The sequence below is a fragment of the Oryctolagus cuniculus genome, chromosome 1, assembly GCF_964237555.1.
Source record: "Oryctolagus cuniculus chromosome 1, mOryCun1.1, whole genome shotgun sequence".
In the NCBI taxonomy this organism is placed as follows: domain Eukaryota; kingdom Metazoa; phylum Chordata; class Mammalia; order Lagomorpha; family Leporidae; genus Oryctolagus; species Oryctolagus cuniculus.
In genome coordinates this window covers 16,459,934-16,483,279 of record NC_091432.1, presented here as the reverse complement: position 1 = coordinate 16,483,279, position 23,346 = coordinate 16,459,934, and the positions used below count along the sequence as shown (strand labels likewise).

The following is a 23,346-nucleotide window of genomic DNA, read 5'->3' as shown; positions in this document are numbered from 1 at the left end:
TGTCAGAATTAAGGCATAAGGCATCGGTGGTATTTTAGAGTAGATTATGCAACACCTCCTCCTGTCCCCAAAGGAAACTTTGACAAGGTCTGAAGACATTGATGACTTTCACAACCCAGTGGAATCTGTGAAATACTCAGCTAGTGAGCAGAGCCAGGGATGCTGCTACACAAGGAACAGTTTACAAAGTAAATTCCCAAAACAAAGAATGTCCCAGTAGAAAAAAAAAATCAGTACTACTAATATTTAGAAACTCTGAAATAGGGTGATAATCGATTATGAGTTCTTATTCTGCTCATTCCTGTGTTGGGACATTTCTTTCATAGCAGTGAGAATTAACTGGAAAAGACTGTCTTTCCTTTGGTCCTTAAATCCTTGGACCTTTGAATATTCATGACCATGGAGAGGTTCTCTGTGTTGCATGGGATCTTAGTTCTTCAGGGAACAAACACCTAGAACAGATTTCCGTGATTCTAGAACCAGACATATCCTTATCAGAAGCGTTGCCTGAGTAGGAAATGCTCATTATAAGGGAATGTGTTTGAAGTTATTCCTGGTGGGTGTGACTGACCACTCTGAAAAGAGAAAACTGAGATGTGAACTTGATGTGCTGGTTGCAGTGGTTTTCTCAATTGTGAACATAGGTTTGTTAGATTTACCAAATAAACATATAGGATGCCCAAGTAAATCTGAACTTCAGGTAAACAAAGAGGTGGATTTCTTTTTTAAGTGAGAGCATATCTCATGTGGGTTCTGAGACTTACTATTTTATTTATGTGAATCTCAGACTTAACTGGGGTTTGTAATTTATTGAATTACCCTCCTTGGTACCAGTTAGGGAACACCCACCATTCTTGTTTATTAAGAAATCCTTTCTCAGGATCATCTGTAGATTGTGATTACATCTTCAGTTTCCCATTCATTTTCTTGTGAGAGATAGAATAAAGATTCCAGGAGACCTACAAGAGAAGGAAAGGGAGACCTAGAAAAAAGGAAGTGATTTTTTCAATATGTATAAATTTTTTCATACTTATTCCTAGAGGAGGAAATTTTTCTAATTTCTATCCTGTAGGTTTTACTTTGAAAAAAAAATACAGCATTTCAAGGCCCTTTACACTATCAATGGATTAATTTTCAGACATTTATATCTTAAACATATTGCTAGTTAGTCAAAAGTATTATCAAATGAAGTATGAAAACATGACCTTCACTAAGTATATTGTTAAGATCTCTTTTTGAAACATGTGTCAGATGCTGTCACAGAGAAGAGTGCATGCCTGAAAATCTAGGAAACTGGGCTCACTGCACATCAGTACCTGTCTTTCAGTGGGAAGTCATGATATTGACTTCTGTTTGCTCATCTATACATACAGTAAAGTCGATAAATGATCTCTATTGAGAACTACTGGTGTTTAGCCTACTTAGTCAAAGAGAAGGTCAAACTAATAACTAAACCACATATTTAAATAATATTTATATTGACTATTCTTTAAATATATTAGTATTTGCAGATATTGTTATGTGGAAAACGGTTATGATTTCAGAAAATATTTCAGGTGTATCTCTTTTCATTAGTCATTGTAGGATGGTCAGAATGAATGATTTCCTTGCAGAAGAATTTGCAGGACTCATGAAGTTCAGTGAGAGTTCAATGCTTTATATGAGGATTTTATTTTATGTTACCACCTAAATATAATTAATAATTATAATTATTTTATTTTATATTATAATTATACTATACTATTATACATAATATATAATTATAGTGTTATAATATACTGTATAATATATTATATAATAATTTTATATTATTATAATTAATATAATAAAATATTTACAAATAATTATAATTGATATAATAATTATTTTATAACATAACTATATTATAATTTATATTTATAATTATTTTATTATAATTATAATTAATTAATTAACTTTGAGAGAATAGTATTTTAATAGCTTTATTTCTGGACATTTTGTTTTGGCTGTCTTATTAGTAGTACTTGTCAACATTATAATAGATATATTCTGCCTCATTTTATATTCTACTGAGGGGTAGTTAAGTATGCTTTCTGTGTTAATCACTTTCTGTATTTTATTTCCAAGATTTATTTCAGATTCCAGCAGAGAGAAACATGTCTCTGACAAGAAGAAATACAACTTCTGAAGCCATATTTGTACTCTTGGGCTTCTCAGATTACCCAGAATTACAGGTTCCTCTCTTCTTGGTTTTTCTGACAGTATACAGCTTCAGTGTGGTGGGGAATCTTGGGATGATTGCACTCATCAAAATTAACCCCCAATTGCACACCCCTATGTACTTTTTCCTCAGCCATCTCTCCTTTGTGGATTTCTGCTATTCTTCTATCATTGCTCCCAAGATGCTTGTCAACCTAATTGTAGAAGACAGAACCATTTCATTTACAGGTTGCATAGTACAATACTTTCTGTTTTGCACTTTTGTGGTAACTGAAGCATTTTTGTTATCTGCCATGGCCTATGACCGCTTTGTGGCCATTTGCAACCCTCTGCTCTACACAGTGGCCATGTCCCAAAAGCTCTGTGCCATGCTGGTGGTGGGGCCATATGCATGGGGAGTAGCATGTTCCTTGACATTCACATGCTCTGCTATAAAATTATCTTTCCGAGGTTTTAACATGATCGATCACTTCTTCTGTGAGTTCTCCGCACTTCTCTCCCTCTCTTGCTCTGATACTTACATCCACCAGTTGCTGCTGTTCATTTTCGCCACCTTCAATGTAGTCAGCACACTCCTCATCATTCTCATGTCTTATGTGTTCATCGTTGTGACCATCCTCAAGATGCGTTCAGCCAGTGGACGCCACAAAGCCTTCTCCACCTGTGCCTCCCACCTGACCGCCATCACCATCTTCCATGGCACCATCCTCTTCCTCTACTGTGTGCCCAACTCCAAGAACTCCAGACACACAGTCAAAGTGGCCTCAGTCTTTTACACAGTGGTGATCCCCATGTTGAATCCTCTGATCTACAGTCTGAGAAATAAGGATGTCAAGGATACAGTAGACAAAGTAATACATACACTTTTCTTTTGCATTTGAATGTATGTACTAGTACATGTTTAATTTGTGGATTACAGAAATATTAGTCTTTAGTAAGTTTGTACTTATATAAATCTGACAAGATTTAATGTCCTTTGCTTCAAATTTTTTCTATAAAACAATAATGAGTTCATATAGGCCGGCGCCGCAGCTCACTAGGCTAATCCTCCGCCTAGCGGCGCCGGCACACCGGGTTCTAGTCCTGGTCGGGGCACTGGATTCTGTCCCGGTTGCCCCTCTTCCAGGCCAGCTCTCTGCTGTGGCCTGGGAGGGCAGTGGAGGATGGCCCAGGTGCTTAGGCCTGCACCCCATGGGAGACCAGGAGAAGCACCTGGCTCCTGGCTCCTGCCATCGGATCAGCGCGGTGCGCTGGCCGCGGCGGCCATTGGAGGGTGAACCAACGGCAAAGGAAGACCTTTCTCTCTGTCTCTCTCTCTCACTGTCCACTCTGCCTGTCAAAAAAAAAAAAAAAAAAAAAAAAGACCCTTGTCTCTCTCTCTCTCTCTCTCTCTCTCTCTCTTTAACTCTACCTCTCAAATAAATAATAAATAAATAAAATTTAAAAAGAACAATAATGAGTTCATACAGTGGTTTTATGAAAGAAATTATATTTACAATATAATGGAATATCACATACATGTAGGGAAGTCTCACTGAAAATTCATAGACTGTAGGCACTAAGCAGATAACAATATGCTTTTATATAATTAGTGATATAAACAACAGAAGAAATTAGTCTCATTTTATAGAATTAGAAAAATCTAGTGGTATTGATAAACAACAGAATTGATGGGGAGAGATCAAATCCATATTTGCATGTAAAATTTACTGCTCCATCTTTGCATACTGTTTTAACATGGCTTGAACCATGGGCAGATTTGTAGGAGAACAAAAGATCAAGACAGAAGAAAAGAGTGAATGATGTTCAGGGAATTACTATAGATAAACAAGTCAATAATTCAACATGTATTTTTATGAACACTTAATCACAAAATGCTATTTTACTAATCATAATAGCTTTAATTTAATGCCAGCTATATGTCAGATATATTGTAAGATGCTCCAAGAAATTCACATCTGAAAAATATGTTGCTCTTCTTCTAAAAAGCCAGTATAGAGGATGAAAGAATTTATAGTTTTTGTAATATGAGATTGCTTATTATAATATTAAGTACAAAACAGAAGTGATGTGTTAATTTAAATGTTTATACTTCTTTTCTAAAACCTACCAATCAAAATAAATATTCATTAAGTCAGCTATAACAAAGACATATAATACTTCTCATTTAGAATTTAGAAAATCTGCATCAAACACTGGTATCACATAGCTCTAAGTATTGGTGATTGATTTTCTTATTTGGACTTGACTATTGTCTTAACTGTCATTTCTAACAAACAAATGAGGATTGAGATTATTGTATTGTGTGTAGGCTTGATGAGTTTTGTTAGGAAATTGTGATACTCCTCTAACTTTTGCAGGTAGATTCCTGCCTACACATGCATACACACACACACACACACACACACACACACACACATTGGAGACCTAAATTGAATTTCTGGCTCCTGTCTTTATCCTGACCCAGCCCTGACATTACAGTTATTTTGTGAGTGAATCAATGGATTTGTGGGCATTTGGGGAGTGAACTAAGTGCTCAAACCGCGTCTCTTTCAGCTCTCAAATTAATAATAAATAAATAAATAAATAAGTCAACAAACATTTTTAAAGATTTAATGTTGAAAATTTATATAATTATTGGAATTTTAAGATAACTTCAAAAATAATGTCCTACATATGCTTAAAAATAAAATATAATTTTCAATATATATCAAAGCTATCTAATGTTCATCATGACTAATTTTATTTTTTAGAAAAATTTATTTAATAATATAAGTTTCAAAAGTACAACTTTTGGATTATAACAATCCCCCCCCATATCCACCCTCCCACCTGCAAACCATCTCATCTCCTACTCCCTCTCCCATCCCATTCTTCATTAAGATTAATTTTAATTATCTTTATATACAGAAGATCAAATTAGTATATATTAAGTAAAAATTTCAACAGATTGCACCCACACAGACTTGCAAAGTATAAAGTACTGTTTGAATACTAGTTTTACCATTAATTCACATAGTACAATACATTAAGGACAGAGATCCTACATGGGGAGTAAGTGCACAGTGATTCCTGTTGTTGATTTAACAATTAACACTCTTATTTATGATGTCAGTAATCACCCGAGGCTCTTGTCATGAGCTGCCAAGGCTATGGAAGCCTCTTGAGTTCCCAAACTCTGACCTTATTTAGACAAGGCCATAGTCAAAGTGGAAATTCTCTCCTCTCTTCAGAGAAAAGTACCTAAATGTGTAGATCATCAGATTTCATATAATTTCATTTGCACCTGATTCTTTTCTTTATTTGTATGCATTTCATAAAAAACAACTTTAGGAATATATTAATTCTTCCCATCATTCCCACCCACACTCCTACCCCTCTCCTTTTCTCAATCCTTTTTTTTTTTTTTTTTTTTTTTACTAAGATCTATTTTCATTTAACTTTATACCATGAAGATTAACTGTATTCCAGGTAAAGAATTCAGTACTCTCTATGAGGGAGAAAAAGAAAGGAAGAGAGAAAGAAAAAACAAAACAGAACAAACAAACAAAAAACCTAAAAACTAAAAACAAAGAAAAAACTAGAACAAAAGCTATTTCTCAACAGTCCAGATAAGGGCTGTTCAAAGTAATTGCATCTCGTTGGTAATTTACCTGTTCTTTTTCTTTTTTTTTTTGAAACTTAATTATCTTTAAACAGGAACTCAAGAATGATATGCTTTTTGTGAGCACTTAGACATAACTATAATTTGTGTGAAATGAGAATATCCTCCACTTAATACACTAAAATAAAGTAATTCTTGGAGAACAAGTTTTACTATTAAGTCTCATAATACAGCTCTTTGAGGACAGATATCCTGCATGGGAAGGTAGTGCACAGTGACTCTTGTTGTTTATTTAACAGTTAACACTCTTATGTATGATGTCTGTGATCAGCCGAGGCTCTTTCTTTTTATTTTTTTATTTTTATTTTATTTTATTTTATTTTTTTATTTTTTTAACTTTTATTTAATGAATATTAATTTCCAAAGTACAGCTTGTGGATAACAATGGCTCCCCCCCACCCCATAATGTCCCTCCCACCCGCAACCCTCCCTTTTCCCACACCCTCTCCTCTTCCATTCACATCAAGATTCATGTTCGATTCTCTTTATATACAGAAGATCAGTTTAGCATACATTAAGTAAAGATTTCAACAGTTTGCTCCCACACAGAAACATAAAGTGAAAAATACTGTTTGAGTACTCGTTATAGCATTAAATCTCAATGTACAGCACACTAAGGACAAAGATCCTACATGAGGAGTAAGTGCACAGTGACTCCTGTTGTTGACTTAACAAATTGACACTCTTGTTTATGGCATCAGTAATCACGCTAGGCTCTTGTCATGAGCTGCCAAGGCTACGGAAGCCCCCTGAGTTCACTGACTCTGATCATATTTAGACAAGGCCATGGTCAAAGTGGAAGTTCTTTCCTCCCTTCAGAGAAAGGTACCTCCTTCTTTGAAGACCCGTTCTTTCCACTGGGATCTCACTCGTGGAGATCTTTCATTTAGGTTTTTTTTTTTTTTTCCCCAGAGTGTCTTGGCTTTCCATGCCTGAAATACTCTCATGGGCATTTCAGCCAGATCCGCATGCCTTAAGGGCTGATTCTGAGGCCAGAGTGCTGTTTAGGACATCTGCCATTCTATGGGTCTGCTGTGTATCTCACTTCCCATGTTGGATCATTCTCTCCCTTTTTGATTCTATCAGCTAGTATTTGCAGACACTAGTCTTGTTTATGTGATCCCTTTGGTTCTTAGTCCTATCATTACGATCAATTGTGAACAGAAATTGATCACTGGGACTAGTGAGATGGCATTGGTACATGCCACCTCGATGGGATTGAATTGGAATCCCCTGGCATGTTTCTAACTCCACCGTTTGAAGCAAGTCAGCTTGAGCATGTCCCGAATTGCACATCTCTTCCCTCTCTTATTCCCACTCTTATATTTAACAGGGATCACTTTTCAGTTAAGTTTCAGCACTTAAGAAGAATTGTGTATTGATTACAGTATTCAACCAAAAGTATTAAGTAGAACAAACAAAAAAACTACTAAGAGGAATAACATATTAAGTTGCTCATCAACAGTCAGGGTGAGGGCTGATCAAGTCACCATTTCTCATAGTGTTCGTTTCACTTTAACAGGTTTCCTTTTTGGTGCTCAGTTAGTTGTCACTTATCAAGGAGAATAAGTGGTATTTGTCCCTTTGTGATTGGCTTATTACACTCAGCATAATGTTTTCCAAATTCCTAACAGGGATCACTTTTCAGTTAAAATTTAAACACCTAAGAATAATTGTGTGTTAATTACAGAGTTCAACCAATGGTACTAGAACAAAAAAAATACTAAAATGGATAAAGTATTACATTGTACATTTACCGTCAGGACAAGAGCTGATCAAGTCACTGTTTCATACAGTGAGAGAGAGATACAGAGAGAAAGGTCTTCCTTCCTTTGGTTCACCCCTCAAATGTCTGCTATGGCTGATGCGCTGCACTGATCCAAAGCCAGGATCCAGGTACTTCCTCCTGGTCTCCCATGCAGGTGCAGGGCCCAAGCACTTGGGCCATCCTCCACTGTACTCCTGGGAGACAGCAGAGAGCTGGGCCTGAAGAGGAGCAACCAGGACAGAATCTGGCACCCCAACTGGGACTGGAACCCAGAGTACTGGCACTGCAGGCAGAGGATTAGCCTAGTGAGCAATGGCAATGGCCCCGAGGCTTTGACATGAGCTGCCTTGTCTATGGAAGCATTTTGGATCCTTCCATATTTCAATAAGGCCATGGACAAAGTGAAAGCTCTCTCTTCCCTTCAGAGGAAAGTACATCCTTCTTTGGTGGCCACTTCTTTCCACTGGAGTCTCCCCCACAGATGTCCCTCATGTAGGACATTTTTTGCCTCAGTGTCATGACTTTCCAGGCCTGAAATGCTCTCATTGGCTTTTCAGCCAAACCTTAATCCCTTAAGGGTTGATTCTGAGGTCAGAGTGCTACTTAGGGCAATTGTCATTCTTTGAGTCTGCTGTAGGGACTGCTTCCTACGTTGGAACATTCACTCCTTTTTAATTCTATTAACATTATCAAACGTTTAGTTCTATTTATATGATCACTTTAATACTTAATCCCATCCACATGATCTCTATAACACTTGGAATGCCATTTTTATCACCCAGTTTAAGGGGTTTTGGGGTCCCATGGCAAATTCTTACTTCAATGAACTTATGCTTCGGAATCATATCCTATGTAACCATGTGAATTTATTACTTTTATTTTCTGTGTTATCTATCTTGAATAATCTTTAAAAAATAATTAGCTATGCAGTCACAATTTTTAGGTAAAAATTTCAAAGAAAAATATAAAGAGTTACTGAAGATACAACAGTTAATTATATTCATTTGTATGCATTTAATTTTAAAAATTTATTTTAGTATATAAAATTATTTTCACTAATAGAATAACATGATTTTCAGCACTCCTCACCTTGATCATATGGAAATCAAGATGGCCAGAGATTTGTGTGTTTTATAATAACACTGTCATTCACTGTTTTTAACATCACTCATATGATGATCCTTATCATCAATGATTATTTTAATAATTGAAAATGTATTATTTTGTTATTTTTGTTTGTTGGTTAATGTACATGTGATAGTATCCTTGTTTTCAAATGGAATTAGTATTCTGTAAGAGACTTTCACAAGATATTTACAGACAAGTTTATAGTACAACTTATTAAATGGCAATTATAAAAGCAAGTTTCATTTTTTTTTGAGGTTGACTCTTTTAAAAGCAATATTATCAAAATTATAAATTCAATTCAAAAGATACCCATCTATAAAGAGATTTGTACTAACATCACAGCACCAAATTCTTCTAGAATTAGATATTTTGGAAACTAACAATTTTTCTTGAACCCATTAGAGAGCGGAGGTCACTGGAAAACCAACTACGACAAGCATAGAATGGGCCATAACCATATACCAATGCTAGGGACGTGTGAAGTATCTGAAGATGAACTATATATTTCCTTATAAAAAGTAAAGAGAATATATTCAATGTTTTCACAGTACAAAATGTAAAATGCTTGATAAGACAGACATATTCACCTGATTGGACATTAAACAATATATACATTACAAGGTACCCTATAAATATGTGCATTTTTTTAAGCAGGGTATGACTTTGGCACAGCAAAGATGCCATTTGGGATGTCTCCATCCTATACAGAGTTTGATTCTTTGCTCCAATTTAGATTCCAGCTTCTTGCTAAATAAAGCACACTCTGAGAGGCATTAAGTGATGTTTCAAGTACTTGGATCCAGCCACATATTTGAGAGTCTGAATTAAGTTCCCAGATCGTGGTTTCAGCTAGTTCATCCCGAGCTTTGTGGCTACTTGGGAACTGAACAAACAGGTGGGAGATCTCTGTCTCTCTCTCCCTCTCACTCTTTCTCTTTCAAATAAATAAAATAAATTAAAATTAGAAAAATAACCTGAAATGTTTCACACCTCAGCACTATTTTTATGTATAAATATAAGTGATAAGATAAAGATATGTAGGATAATGTGTCATTATGTAAATATGGAGGTATGTATTTATGAAAAATGAATTTATAGAGAAAAATGAGTAAAATTAAGTGTTGAAGAAAATATTTAAGATTATTAGTAGTATATTTTTCATGGAACCCAAGGCATTTAATTTAGAAACATAGTCCAATTTTTCTTCTTTCTCAGCCAATTGAAAAATATTCACTATGAAGTATCTAAAAATTATGAAGATGGGATTAAAAGATGTCTTTGTGCAAAGAAATTTGAAAAATTCATGCCAGTTTCTTTTTAATGCAAACATCTATAAACTTCTAAAGACCTTTTGGAAACATGAATTTCAAACCCTATGAACCAAAATAAAATTCCCTTTCATTGTATTTAATAAAGGTGTTGTAATTTATTTGAAAGGTAGAATTAGAGAGAGAGAGAGAGAGAGAGAGAGAGAAAGAGAGATGTTCCATTCATTGGTTCATTCCCCCAAATGCCCACAATGGCTAGAGCAGAGCCAGGAGGAAGTCAGGAATCAGGAATGCCAGCTGTTTTTGCCACATGGATATTAGAATCACAAATATTTAAGCCATCTCTTGCTATCTTACCTGGCACATTAGCCTGTAGCTGAGTTGGCAATGGAGCAACCAGGACTTGAAGCGGTGCTCATATGGGATATGAGCTTTGCAGGCGGTGGTTTAACCTGCTGTGTCACAATGCCAGTCTCTTTTCATTCTATTTTCCACAAATTTTTGAAATGTTCTAATATATATATCAATAGATATAAAAATACACATAAATATATAAATACATATTCCTTTCTTTTATAAAGAGTCATTTTACTGGCCATGTGGCAGACATGTATAAGAATGTAAGAGAATGAATTCACAATGAATTAATTGAACAGTACAGTCATGAAACAATAAAATATGACAGAAAGAAATGTCAATGATCATAGAGATTATAATTAAGAATTCAATAGAAAGGTGAGATTTTTGAGAATTTGGTGAGTTGGTAAAAACAAATCATAAGCAAATAGAGGCCATTCTAAGAACAGTAAATCATTCATTTGTGAATAGGACATTTGGATTATTTGCAGACTCATATGCTGTTTCTAGCAAGATAATTGCTCTTCTGAGAACAGTAATAAACAATCAACAAAAGTTGGGTTCTTCAATGTATATGAAGAGATGCTATGAGCATGCTGTCTTTGACAGGAATCTGATTCTTTTGTGTAGTTAGTGTAAAGGAAGGAAGCTGCATTTCCCAAAGATTAGAGGATGATAGGTATATTCAAAACACACACAGTGTTGGGTAAATAAAAAGATAAATCCTGTTATGATTTATATTAACACATCCACAAGTAGAGACTCTAGGAATAATCATAATCACAGAGATGGAATTTAAGTCTCTAACTTTCATATAAAATGCATCAAACAAGGCTGTCATCTTCTTTTAAGCTTTTCATGAAACCAGAATTATGTCAGAAAAAAATATTTAATTTTAATTGCTTCTCTTGAGGTCCTCGGAGAATAAAGCAATCATTTTTTCTCTAGGTTATGATGCTACAGGGAGTGTGAAAAGAAATAAAGAGTTGGCATCTCCATTAAATAAGCTCTCTTGAGGAAGGAGGTGTCTGGCATTTCCACTAGCAGGTGTATTTGCAGGTGAGAGAAAATATAGATATCTTTGTTCACACTAGGTACCTAGATGAAGTCTTAGGTTTTCTTGTTTCTTCACAGAAAAGTAGCCTGGGGGAAAGAATGCAATCCGCTATAGACAGAATCTCTCTGGATGTTGAGGTACAGAAAGCAAACACTTTCTATAAGCCTTTGTATGGGGTCCTGGCATAGCTGATTTCCATAACAACAAGGTCCAAAACAGCTGTTTCCTTTAAATGGCGGATTGATGGACCATTAGAATATTCAGGAACATGTGTTTCCTTCTTTATGTGCATTTTAAAAGAGTTATCAAAGTTAAAAGATATTTAAAAATTGAATTGAAAGGATGGTATATCTTCTATGGAAACAACATAAATAGAACTTAGTCTGGTAAGGTTTTAGAGTATGAGCTAAAAAAACAAGACTCATGAGGGAAAAGAGGGAAAAAAAGAGCAGAAACTCGAAGACATAATTCAGATAGCACATTCCCCAGAATAAAAGATAAGAAAAACTGTTTAATACATAAAATCCATAATTTGGGAACTAAGAGACCATGATATTCAAAGTGGACATAAGTCTTGGGTTGAAATCAGAAGGAATATAAAGTCTATAAGAATGAAGGGAATTGGGCAATCACCCTCAACTATAGTGGACTGTACAACACTGGCCTGCCCTGCCCCAACCCCACTTCCTGAAGGAATCTTTGACAAGGTTTGGAAACATTGCTGATTTTCACAGCTCACTGAGGTCAGTGAGACGTCCAGCTATGGACCGAGGCCAGAATACTGCTACTCAATTCACAGAGCAGCTTCACACATGATCTGGTCGAAAACATCAGTACTGCTCAAACTTAGAAACTCTTAAATATAGTGATAATAAAGAGATTATGAATTCTTCACAAAATCTTACAAGGGGACAGTCTACTCTCAACAGTGAGAATTAACTGGAAGATGCTCTCTCATTCATTCTTAAATCCTCAGCTGAACATGCAGGACTGTAGAGAGTTTCTCAGGGGTGCTTGGGACCTCAAACTTTTAGTACCCATATATCTGAAACTTACTGCTTGGATTGTAGAACCATAGATGGACTTCCCAGAAATGGTCATTTGAGTAAGAAAGCTCATTTTTAAAGGCATATGATTGAGAGAAATCCTTGTATGCATGACTTGGCAATACTAGAAAAAGAAGACCTCCAAGTGAACTATATGTGCTGATTGCAGTAACATTCTGTTACTGTTTATTCCTACGTGGGGACACTTCTGTGACTTCCATTTTGTATGTTGGACTGTGAAACATATATTCAAATCATCTCCAGGCCCTCAATACTTCCATTAGGCTAATTTTCATATTCCATGTATAAAACAAAGACTATTTTAACAAATAGTCAAAATAATTATTATATAGGACAGCGCCACGGCTCACTAGGCTAATCCTCTGCCTAGCAGCGCTGGCACACTGGGTTCTAGTCCCGGTCGGGGCGCCGGATTCTGTCCCGGTTGCCCCTCTTCCAGGCCAGCTCTCTGCTATGGCCAGGGAGTGCAGTGGAGGATGGCCCAAGTGCTTGGGCCCTGCACCCCATGGGAGACCAGGAGAAGCGCCTGGCTCCTGGCTTTGGATCAGCGTGATGCGCAGGCTGCAGCGCGCCAGCCGTGGCAGACATTGGAGGGTGAACCAATTGCAAAAGGAAGACCTTTCTCTCTGTCTCTCTCTCTCTCTCTCTCACTGTCCACTCTGCCCATCAAAAAAAAAATTTAAAAAAATAATTATTATATGAAATGTGATCTTTACAAAGCAAAGTTTTAAGAGCTGTATCTACAATGTACATCAGATACTGATATATATCGGATACTGGTATATAAGATGGGTATGTGACTGGGACTCAAGAGAGACTGGTTCACTGGTTACTCACTACCAACTGTCATAGGACAAGTTTTGAGTTCTTCAAGCTTCCACATATTCAGCTGTTTAAAAGTGCTGTTCAATAAATAACACCTATTGAACAGCAGAGATAATATTGCTGAAAAACATTGATGTTTGATCTATTTAGTGAAAAGAATATTAATTAAAATGTTAAACTAATGAGAGCCTTTTATATATATGATAACTAGATGAAGTATTCTTTAGATATATCACAATATATGCATATATCATTGTTATATAGAAAATAATTTTAATCATGAAGTTATTTAGATTTTTTACATTCATTATAATTGCATAATTGACATAACAAGCTATTTCATTGTTGCATTTTTCTTTGTAAGCCTTATGAATTTCAGTGCAATCTGAATATTTAAAATGAGTAATTATACATTATCACCTAAACTGATTGCTTTAAGTATCATTATCTTTAATGTTTTTAAAACTATATTTTAAAAAGTGGGTATAGTTAACAATTTTTGGAAACTAACACTTTATAATAATTACACTTCTGAAACTTTATTCTTTTTATTTTCACCATTAACATCTTTCAGGGGTATAAAAAATATCTATTTGTCTCATTTTATATTCCATGGAGTGGGTACTTATATATGCTTTATGTGTCAATCACCTTCCGTATTTTATTTCCAAGACTTATTTTCAGATTACAGCAAAGAAAAGCATGTTTCTGACAGGAAGAAATATAACTTCTGAAGCCACATTCACACTCTTGGGCTTCTCAGATTACCCGGAACTGCAGGTTCCCCTCTTCTTGGTATTTCTGGCGGTGTACAGCTTCAGTGTGGTAGGGAATCTAGGGATGATGGTGATCATCAAAATTAACCCCAGATTGCACACCCCCATGTACTTTTTCCTCAGCCATCTCTCCTTTGTGGATTTCTGCTATTCCTCTATCATTGCTCCCAGGATGCTGGTGAACCTCCTTAAGGAAGACAGAAGCATTTCATTTACAGGATGCATGCTGCAGTTCTTTCTGTTTTGCACCTTTGTGGTGACTGAATTAATTTTGTTTGCTGTGATGGCTTATGACCGCTTTGTGGCCATTTGCAACCCTCTGCTCTACACAGTGGCCATGTCCCCCAGACTCTGCGCCATGATGGTTGTTGGATCCTATGCATGGGGAGTGGTGTGTTCCTTGACACTCACGTGCTCTGCTTTAAAATTATCTTTCCGAGGTTTTAACACCATCAATCACTTCTGCGAGTTATCCTCACTGATGTCCCTCTCTTGTTCTGATTCTTACCTCACTCAATTGCTTCTTTTCACTGTTGCCACCTTTAATGAGGTAAGCACTCTCTTCATCATTCTCATGTCTTACATATTCATTGTTGTCACCACCTTGAAGATGCACTCAACTAGTGGGCACCGTAAAGTGTTCTCCACCTGTGCCTCCCACCTGACTGCCATCACCATCTTCCATGGCACCATCCTCTTCCTCTACTGTGTGCCCAACTCCAAGAACTCCAGACACACAGTCAAAGTGGCCTCTGTCTTTTACACAGTGGTGATCCCCATGTTGAATCCTCTGATCTACAGTCTGAGAAACAAGGATGTAAAGGATACAGTCAGCAAAATAATGCACATCAAATTTTTTTCTATCTGATGTATGCACTAGAATGCATTTCAAATGTTTATTGCACATTAAAATTTTCTTTTTTGGATGAACTATGAATCAAGAATTCATTGTCTAAAGATTATTTCAGATTTTCAAGAATTAAGAATATTTTACAATAGAATGAATATGAATTATGAGTTTTAGGACAGAGAGGCTTTACTCAGGACTGCTTATTCTTCTATGAATCAGACAGATTGATTGATTTTGACCACAGTCTTTGTCCACAAAATCATATATATGATTCATTTCATATGATGGCTTTGTGGAGCAATAGCAAGATTAGTAAGCATATATGGCATATAGTATGTATGTAATGAATTCTAGCTGTCCTTATCTCCTGATAATTCATAGATCTACATGTGATAAATTAATAACAGTTTTCTATTGTAAATTGAAAGGAGTAAGTGACTGGAGAAGTTAGTCTCACATTCTGGTACCTCGAAATACAGTGATAACATATACATAATAATAATAAATACAGTAAACACCATAGTAGAATTATTAGAGAGACTACCTGCAAACACATTTTAGGATCTTAGATGTATGTTTCATCCTTGCATGCTATTGGATGGATGCTCAGCTTTTTCTGAAAACAAAAGATCAAGAAAGAAGTTTGATTCAGAAGTTAAGAGCTTGAATGTTCAGTAAGTGACTCTGTATAACTAAGTTAGTGATTCAATAAATGTTTGTGAATATTTACTAATATTATACTATTTTCCTATTAATAATAGCTACTGTTTAATGTCATGTATGTACACAGTATATTGTATTGTGTCCCAAGGAATGCATATTTGAATGTGATGTTGCTACTTTTCTTGTGTGTAGGAAGATAAGTTTTATAAGAGATTTGGAATTACTAAATAGATACTGAGAATAAATAGAAATGTTACATTTGTTTTCAATGTTTATTCTTCTTTCCATCATCTACCTACTAAAATAAATACTCATGGGGCTGCTTAATGAGAGCATAGGATGCTTTTCCTGACCAGTACTCTTTAGATATCTATACATAGCTATAGATAGCTCTAAGTATCAGATTAACTTTAAAGTCTGGAGATCTATCTATTTTTTAAAGATTTATTTATTTATTTTTAACTCACACTTACAGAGAGAGAAGGGGAGAGAGCTGGAGTGAGGGAGACATCTTCCATCTGCTGGTTCACTCCCCAGAGGCCACCAGCCAAGAGCTTCATTTGGGTATCCTACTTGGAGAGCAGGAGTATAAGCACCGGAGTTATCCTCTGCCACCTTCCCAGGCCATTAGCAGAGAGTTGGATCAGAAATGGAGCAGTTAGGACACAAACTGGTGCCCATAAGGGATGCCAGTGTCACGAGCAACAGCTTTACCCACTACACCCACAATACTGGCCCCTATAGTGTTTTATGTAAACTGTCATTTTTAGCTATCATCTCCACACACAAAAAATGAAAAGCCCCAGAATCCTGCTTAAAGATTTGATCAATGTGTGATGGGGAGTTTTTATTTTCCTCTAGTAATTGTCATGTTTATTAGAGGAAGCCCTCATAGTCTGGCTATCAAGTTTGGAAATTTTTAAAATTGATATTTATCTTTTTTTTAAATCACATCTCTATAAATTCAACTTGACCGCGTTTTTCTTTACTTGAATTTCTTATTTTTTCTGTTTTTTTTTTTTTTTTTTTTTTACATTAAACAAAGCTTTCCAACCTCAGCATTGCTGACGTTTTGTTTTGAAAAATTTGGGTTGTGGGTGCTAACCTGTGATTTATAGGGTACCTAACAGTCTCCAGGTCTCTATACACCAGATACTGTAGTGCCTCATTCCAGTACAAAAAGAAAATCTCTATATTTTGCAGAATTTCCTTGTTTCTGTGAGTGGTTGGAGTACAAATTCATCTCTACCTTAAAACAAGTGATCTAGTGAAAGTAAAGATTGCAGCATCTACTTATCATAAGCTGTGAAAATTAGGAGTACAAAGAAAGATTTCAAAACTAAGCATTTTGAAGGGGAAACAACAAAACTCTCGATCCAGATTTGTGTGTACTATAAAAATACCTTTTAAATCCTAAAAGTAAAGAATACATTTACTATCTAACAAAAGTTGAGAAAATTTATATCCAACAGACCTCCACAACCAGGAATGTTAAAATAAATTATTCCAGAGGACAAAAGTTATACTAGATAGAAATTTAAAACCACTTAATATATACAATATATATTATTGGCAATTATATCAAAAATATAAATGTAAGATTCATGTTTGTTGGCCGGCGCTGAGCTCAATAGAATAATCCTCCGCCTGCGGCACAGGCACACCAGGTTCTAGTCCCAGTCAGGGCGCCGGATTCTGTCCCAGTTGCTCCTCTTCCAGTCCAGCTCTCTGCTGTGGCCTGGGAGTGCAGTGGAGGATGGCCCAAGTCCTCGGGCCCTGCACCCTTATGGGAAACCAGGAGAAAGCACCTGGCTCCTGGCTTCGGATCAACGCAGTACGATGGCCGCAGCGGCCGTTGGGGGGTTGAACCAACAGAAAAAGGAAGACCTTTCTCTCTGTCTCTCTCTCTCACTGTCCGCTCTGCCTGTCAAAAAAAAAAAAAAAAAAAAAAAAGTTTGTATGGTGGCAGGCATTGTGGCACAATGGGTGCACCTGCTTCTTGGAATGCCTGCAACTCAGATCAGAGTGCTTGAGTTTGAGTTCAGTCTCTGCTTACAGTTCAGTCCCTGCTAATCTGTACCCAGACAGGCAGTTGAAGATAATTCACATGGGGGATACCCAGATGGAATTCTGGATCCTGGTTTCCCAGCCCAAGTGTTGGGGACATATAAAGAGTGAACAATTAAATGGAGGATCTATTTAGTCTTTTTTAAAAAGATTTAATTATTTATTTGAGAGGTAGATTTACAGACAGCGAGAGGGAGAGACTGAGAGAAAGGTCTTCCGTCCGTTGGTTCATTCCTCAGTGGCCACAAAGGTCGGAGCTGTGCCAATCCGAAGATAGGAGCCAGGTGCTTCTTTCCGGTCTCCCACATGGGTGCAGGGGCCCAAGGACTTGGGCCATGTTCTACTGCTTTCCAAAGCCACAGCAGAGAGCTGGATTGGAAAAGGAGGAGCCAGGACTAGAACCGGCGCCCATATGGTATGCTGGCGCTGCAGGTGGAGGATTAACCTTCTGTGCCACAGCACTGGCCCCCTATTTAGTCATTATCATTCTGCCTTTCAAACAAATAAAAATAAACTTCTTAAAAAGTAATATTTCTCATTTTTCAAATATTTATATTTTTATTAGAAAGGCAGAGTTTTATTTTTTATTGATTCATTTCTTTTGACAGGCAGAGTTAGACAGTGAGAGGGAGAAACAGAGAGAAAGGTCTTCCTTCCATTGGTTCACCCGCCCAGAATGGCCGCTACCACCAGCGCACTGCACTGATGCGAAGCCAGGAGCCAGGTGCTTCCTCCTGGTCTCCCATGAAGGTGCAGGGCCCAAGGACTTGGGCCATCCTCCACTGCACTCCCAGGCCACAGCAGAGAGCTGGACTGGAAGAGGAGCAATCTGGACAGAATCCCATGCCCCAACCAGGACTAGAACCCAGAGTACCGGCGCCCATACACTTTTCCCAGGGCATTAGTAGGGAGCTACATCAGAAGTGGAGCAGCCAGGACACTAACCTGCACCTATATGGGATGTCAGTGTCGTAGGCAGTGGCTTAATCCACTGCACCACAATGCCACTACCCATTTGCTTTATTTTTAAAGCATATAAAATGTTAAAACGTTTTTTTTAATTTTTGTCAAATTAAAGTGATACTTTGATATATTCATGTCTTCATTTCTCTACACATTTATGCTAATTCAAGTCTACTTAAATAAAGCAACATGTCCTTCAGTAACTTTTTTAATTAATCATATCCAAAGCATCATGTACTTTTTCCTCACTCAATTGTCCTTTGTGGATTTCTGCTACTCCTTGATCACTGTGCAATATTAACAAATTTGTAGATTTATTGTGCCCACTTTAATGAGATCCTTACCATCGTGGTTATCGTCATCTCCTACTTGTTCATTCTCATCACCATCCTGAGGATCCACTCTGCAGAGAGAAGATGCAAAGCCTTTTCCACCTGTGCATCCCATTTTGCGGTCATCACCATCTTCCATGGAACAATCCTTTTCATTTATTGTCAGCCTAGTTCCGGCAATAGCCTGGATATTGACAAAGTGACCACTGTGTTCTACACTATAGTGATTCCCATGCTGAACCCTCTGATCTATAGCTTGAGGAACAAAGATGTGAAAGATGCTCTCAGAAAAGTTGAAGGCTCCAGGGCTGGCACTGTGGTGCAGCAGGTTAAAACCCTGGCCTGAATCACTGGCATCCCATATGGGCGCCTGTTCTAGTCCCAGCTGCTCCTCTTCTGATCCAGCTTTCTTCTTTGGCCTGGGAAGGCAGCAGAAGATGGCCCAAGTGTGTGGGCACCTGCACCCATGTGGGAGACCCAGAAGAAGCTCCTGGCTTCTGGCTTTGGATCAGCCCAGCTCTGGCCGTTGAGTCCATTTGGGGAGTGAACCAGTGGATAGAAAACCTCTCTCTCTGTCTCTACCTCTCTCTGTAATTCTGTTTTTCAAATAAATAAAATAAATATTAAAAATAAGTTGAGGCTCCAAAATATTTTCTTGGAAAATATTTTATTAATAGTATTTGGGATGAGAAAAATGGGTGAAGGAGCAAATAGCTGGTCTGAAGATTAGGAGTAAAGAGAATACAAAGAAAGTAGATAGATATGTGTCTTTTGTTTCTTTTATGCTTGTACATCTACAATGAAAAATAATTAGATTTAGCATTCTCAAAATTTCTATTGTACTTCTTTGCAATTTGTAGTGTTTTAAATTGGTATGGATAATAACATTGTTAAAATACAAATGATTACTTTATTATAATCTTTAAAAATTTAATCAATAATATGTGTGGCTCATACTTTCAGCATACTTTATGAAAGTACACTTTTCAATAATGAATTTCTGATATTTTACTTTGTCACCACCTCACAGCCATTGTTGTCCTCCATGGAGCAACCCTTTTCATCTGTGGTCGCCTCAACTTAGGCAAAGCCAGGAGGCTGAATTGGAGGCCACAGGGATCTACACAGTAGTGATTCCCATGCTGAATCTCCTGATCTATAGTCTGAGGACCAAGGATGTGAAAGCATCCTTCAAGAAACTGATACAATTCAAATGTCCTTCTGTGGAAACATTTTCTTAGGTGGACAAAGGGTTGCCAAAAGTGTATTTTAAATGGTGTGTGTTTGGGTGGATGTGGAGAAGGTGGGAATTAGAGAAATGTTTTAGGAAGAGAAGGATTGTGTGTTATTTTTGTTGTTGTCTATTTTGGTCTATAATGCCATAACTTATACACATTAATCAATAATTGAAATAAAACTAACCCTTGCCCTCTCTTTTCCTACCTACATTTCCTTAGAGTGTATTTGTGCAAAAGTACATATCTTAAAATTATTTGAGATAAAACCAATATTTCTAATAAAGTGTATTTATAGATTTGTAATGAGTTTCTTATGTGTTGATATGTATCTGAATATAATTTTAGTCATTTTCTGGATATTATATTGAGTCATTCTCTATTTTGTATTAACTTTTTCCTGTGAGGTTATAACTTAAGAACGTTCACAAATTTTTATTTACAAAATGGAGACAATATTGCTCTACTTTTCTTTCATAGTCCAAACAGTTCATATTAAATTCTTAGTACTATGTGATATAACTGATTAGTAAATTATCTGATTTTTTTATATTACTTTTACCTTTTGCTTTCCACTTTGTTTAATTTTTGCTTAAATAATTGGAATGGATTATATAATAGAGGTCATACTCTTTTGGTGTTTCATGTTATTTTTAATTTCTTTTTCCTGGTAAAAATTGTGTTAAAGTTTCACTACAATTTCTAAATGCATTTATTATTGAATTGGCTTTTTATTTACTCTGAAAAAATACCACAGAGTTGGTGTTTTAAACCATAGATTTTATTGTTTCAGAGTTCTGGAAAGCAGAAGCTGCCATCAATAAAACTGGGCCCAAATCAAGGTGTAGACCCCCTTAGGAGGTTCTAGGAAGAATCTCTCTTTCTTTTTACAATCATTAACCCAATCATATCTATAAGCATCTTAAATAAGGTACTATTTGTAGATTCCAGGGATTAGAATCTGATAATCGTAAGGTCCACTTACAAGTTTATGCACCCATCTTTTAAATGCCAAATCATACCATATATTTATGTTATACAACTTCATGTTTTAATATACATATACAATGTGGAAAGTCATCGCATTCAGGATAATGAAGTAACACATCATATCGCACACTCATAATTTTCTTTGCTTTTCTATTCCTTGTGGTGAAACATTTAATTCAATCATGGGGTTGAAGCTGTTGCATACCAGGTAAAGCCGCTACCTGCAGTGCTTGCATCTTATATGGGCAGCAATTCAAGCCCTGGCTGCTCCACTTCTGATCCATCTCCCTGCTATGACCTTGGAAAGCAGTAGAAGATGTGCCAAGTCCTTGGACCCCTGCACCCACATGGGAGACCCAGAAGAAGCTCTTGACTCCTGGCTTTGTATCAGCCCAGCTCTGGCTGTTGTGGACATCTGGGGAGTGAACCAGTGGATGGAAGACCATTCTCTCTCTCTCTCTCTCTCCCTCTCTGCCTCTGCTTCTCTGTAACTCCATCTTTCAAATAAATAAATAAATAATTTTTAAAGATTAAATCTTTTAGGTGTTTCAGCTATAAAATACAGTATTTCAAAGTACAGTCATAGTATTTTTTTTTTTGACAGGCAGAGTGGACAGTGAGAGAGAGAGAGAGAGAAAGTTCCTCCTTTTCCGTTGGTTCACCCCGCAATGGCTGCTGCGGCCGGCACACTGCGGCTGGCGCACCGCACTGATCCGAAGCCAGGAGCTAAGTGTTTCTCCTAGTCTCCCATGCAGGTGCAGGGCCCAAGGACTTGGGCCATCCTCCACTGCACTCCCGGGCCACAGTAGAGAGCTGACTGGAAGAGGAGCAACCAGGGCAGAATCTGGCGCCCTGACTGGGACTAGAACCCAGAGTGCCGGCACCGCAGGCGGAGGATTAGCTATTGAGCCGTGGCACCGGCCGGTCATAGAATTTTTAAAGGATTTATTTATTTAAAAGTCAGAGTTACTGTATGAATTACAAGATCTTTACTAGCATTCTTGGCTTCTACCCATTGGATGCCAGTGTACTGCCTCTCATTTGTAATAAGTGAAAATGTCTGCAGACATTGCCAGATCTCTGCTGGAGAGCAAACTTCCCACAGGTGGAGCCACTGGATACTGCTTTAACCTAGGAGAGCCCTAGTCTCTTCCAGTAAAGCTCCAGTATTGAAGTTCCCTACATTTAAGAAGTTTACTCATCTCCTTCACTATGCTAATGTTAGTCAGACACTAATTTGCTCTTCCTCCAGAATCCAAAACGTGCCTTTAACAGATCACAGATTTCAGGACCTCAAGCTCATGGTAACTTTCAGTTTAGTGTGGATAACCATCAGTCTCCTCATCACAATAAGTTATCGGTGTGATTCTCATTTCTAAAGGCTCACTGTCATGTTAGCAAAAAGAAGGTTTGCTTTTTATTCAGCTTCATGCACACAAGATTAAGAATTGTGCTTCTCTTCCCTCACAATGATACATCACAACTCCCCAGTTTACTTACTGAGATAACCCAGGCACGCTGGGTACTTCTAGACAGGTGTAAAAAGCAAACATTCACAAATCATTTTTTCATCATTTTTGGATACACACACTGGAACATACACACACGTATTTTAATGTGTCCCCATGTATATATATGAAATATTAGGTACAAAATTTAATTAAATGGTAAGTTTATTTTGATGCAAAATCTTTGGAAGTCATGCACACTTTTTTTATAAAACCCATTTTTCGTGAACTTTTTAAGTACCTTTCTCTCTCTTGTATGTGTATATATATATATATATATATATATACACACATACATATGCATGCCTGTGCTTCTGTGTATGTATTTACGAAATAATATGCATACCTCTGACTTAAAAACTGAAGAAATCAACATACATCTCTAATTCTCTTACTAATATTATCTTAGACTTCCCGTAAGAATGTGCATTCTTCTATTTTTGTGAATCTCTTTGCAACCAGTAGGGAAGTGTTCATGACCAGTCATCAATCAAGACACATGGAGCTAGAGGTCAAAAGCATGACAGACAGCTGGAAACAGATAAATAACTGACATTACATTGTTTTGAACATTTGCATCCTCTCTCAAATTTCCTACATCCACATTTTTCAAGTAATATCAGCAAAAA

The 23,346-nt window shown here is 36.9% G+C and overlaps 2 protein-coding genes across 2 annotated transcripts; both read left to right on the top strand.

Annotated features, from left to right (window-relative positions):
- The first annotated feature begins 2,135 nt into the window (after positions 1-2,135).
- On the top strand, positions 2,136-3,816 carry LOC103351898 (olfactory receptor 5D18-like). Its single transcript, XM_051831330.1, has 2 exons — positions 2,136-3,050; positions 3,748-3,816. The coding sequence occupies exons 1-2, from the start codon at positions 2,136-2,138 to the stop codon at positions 3,814-3,816; spliced, it is 984 nt and encodes a 327-aa protein (XP_051687290.1).
- Positions 3,817-14,035: 10,219 nt separating this feature from the next.
- LOC100341072 (olfactory receptor 5D16-like) lies at positions 14,036-14,977 on the top strand. The gene has a single exon (XM_002708910.2). It carries the CDS (start codon positions 14,036-14,038, stop codon positions 14,975-14,977), a length of 942 nt encoding a protein of 313 aa, XP_002708956.2.
- The last annotated feature ends 8,369 nt before the right edge of the window (positions 14,978-23,346 follow it).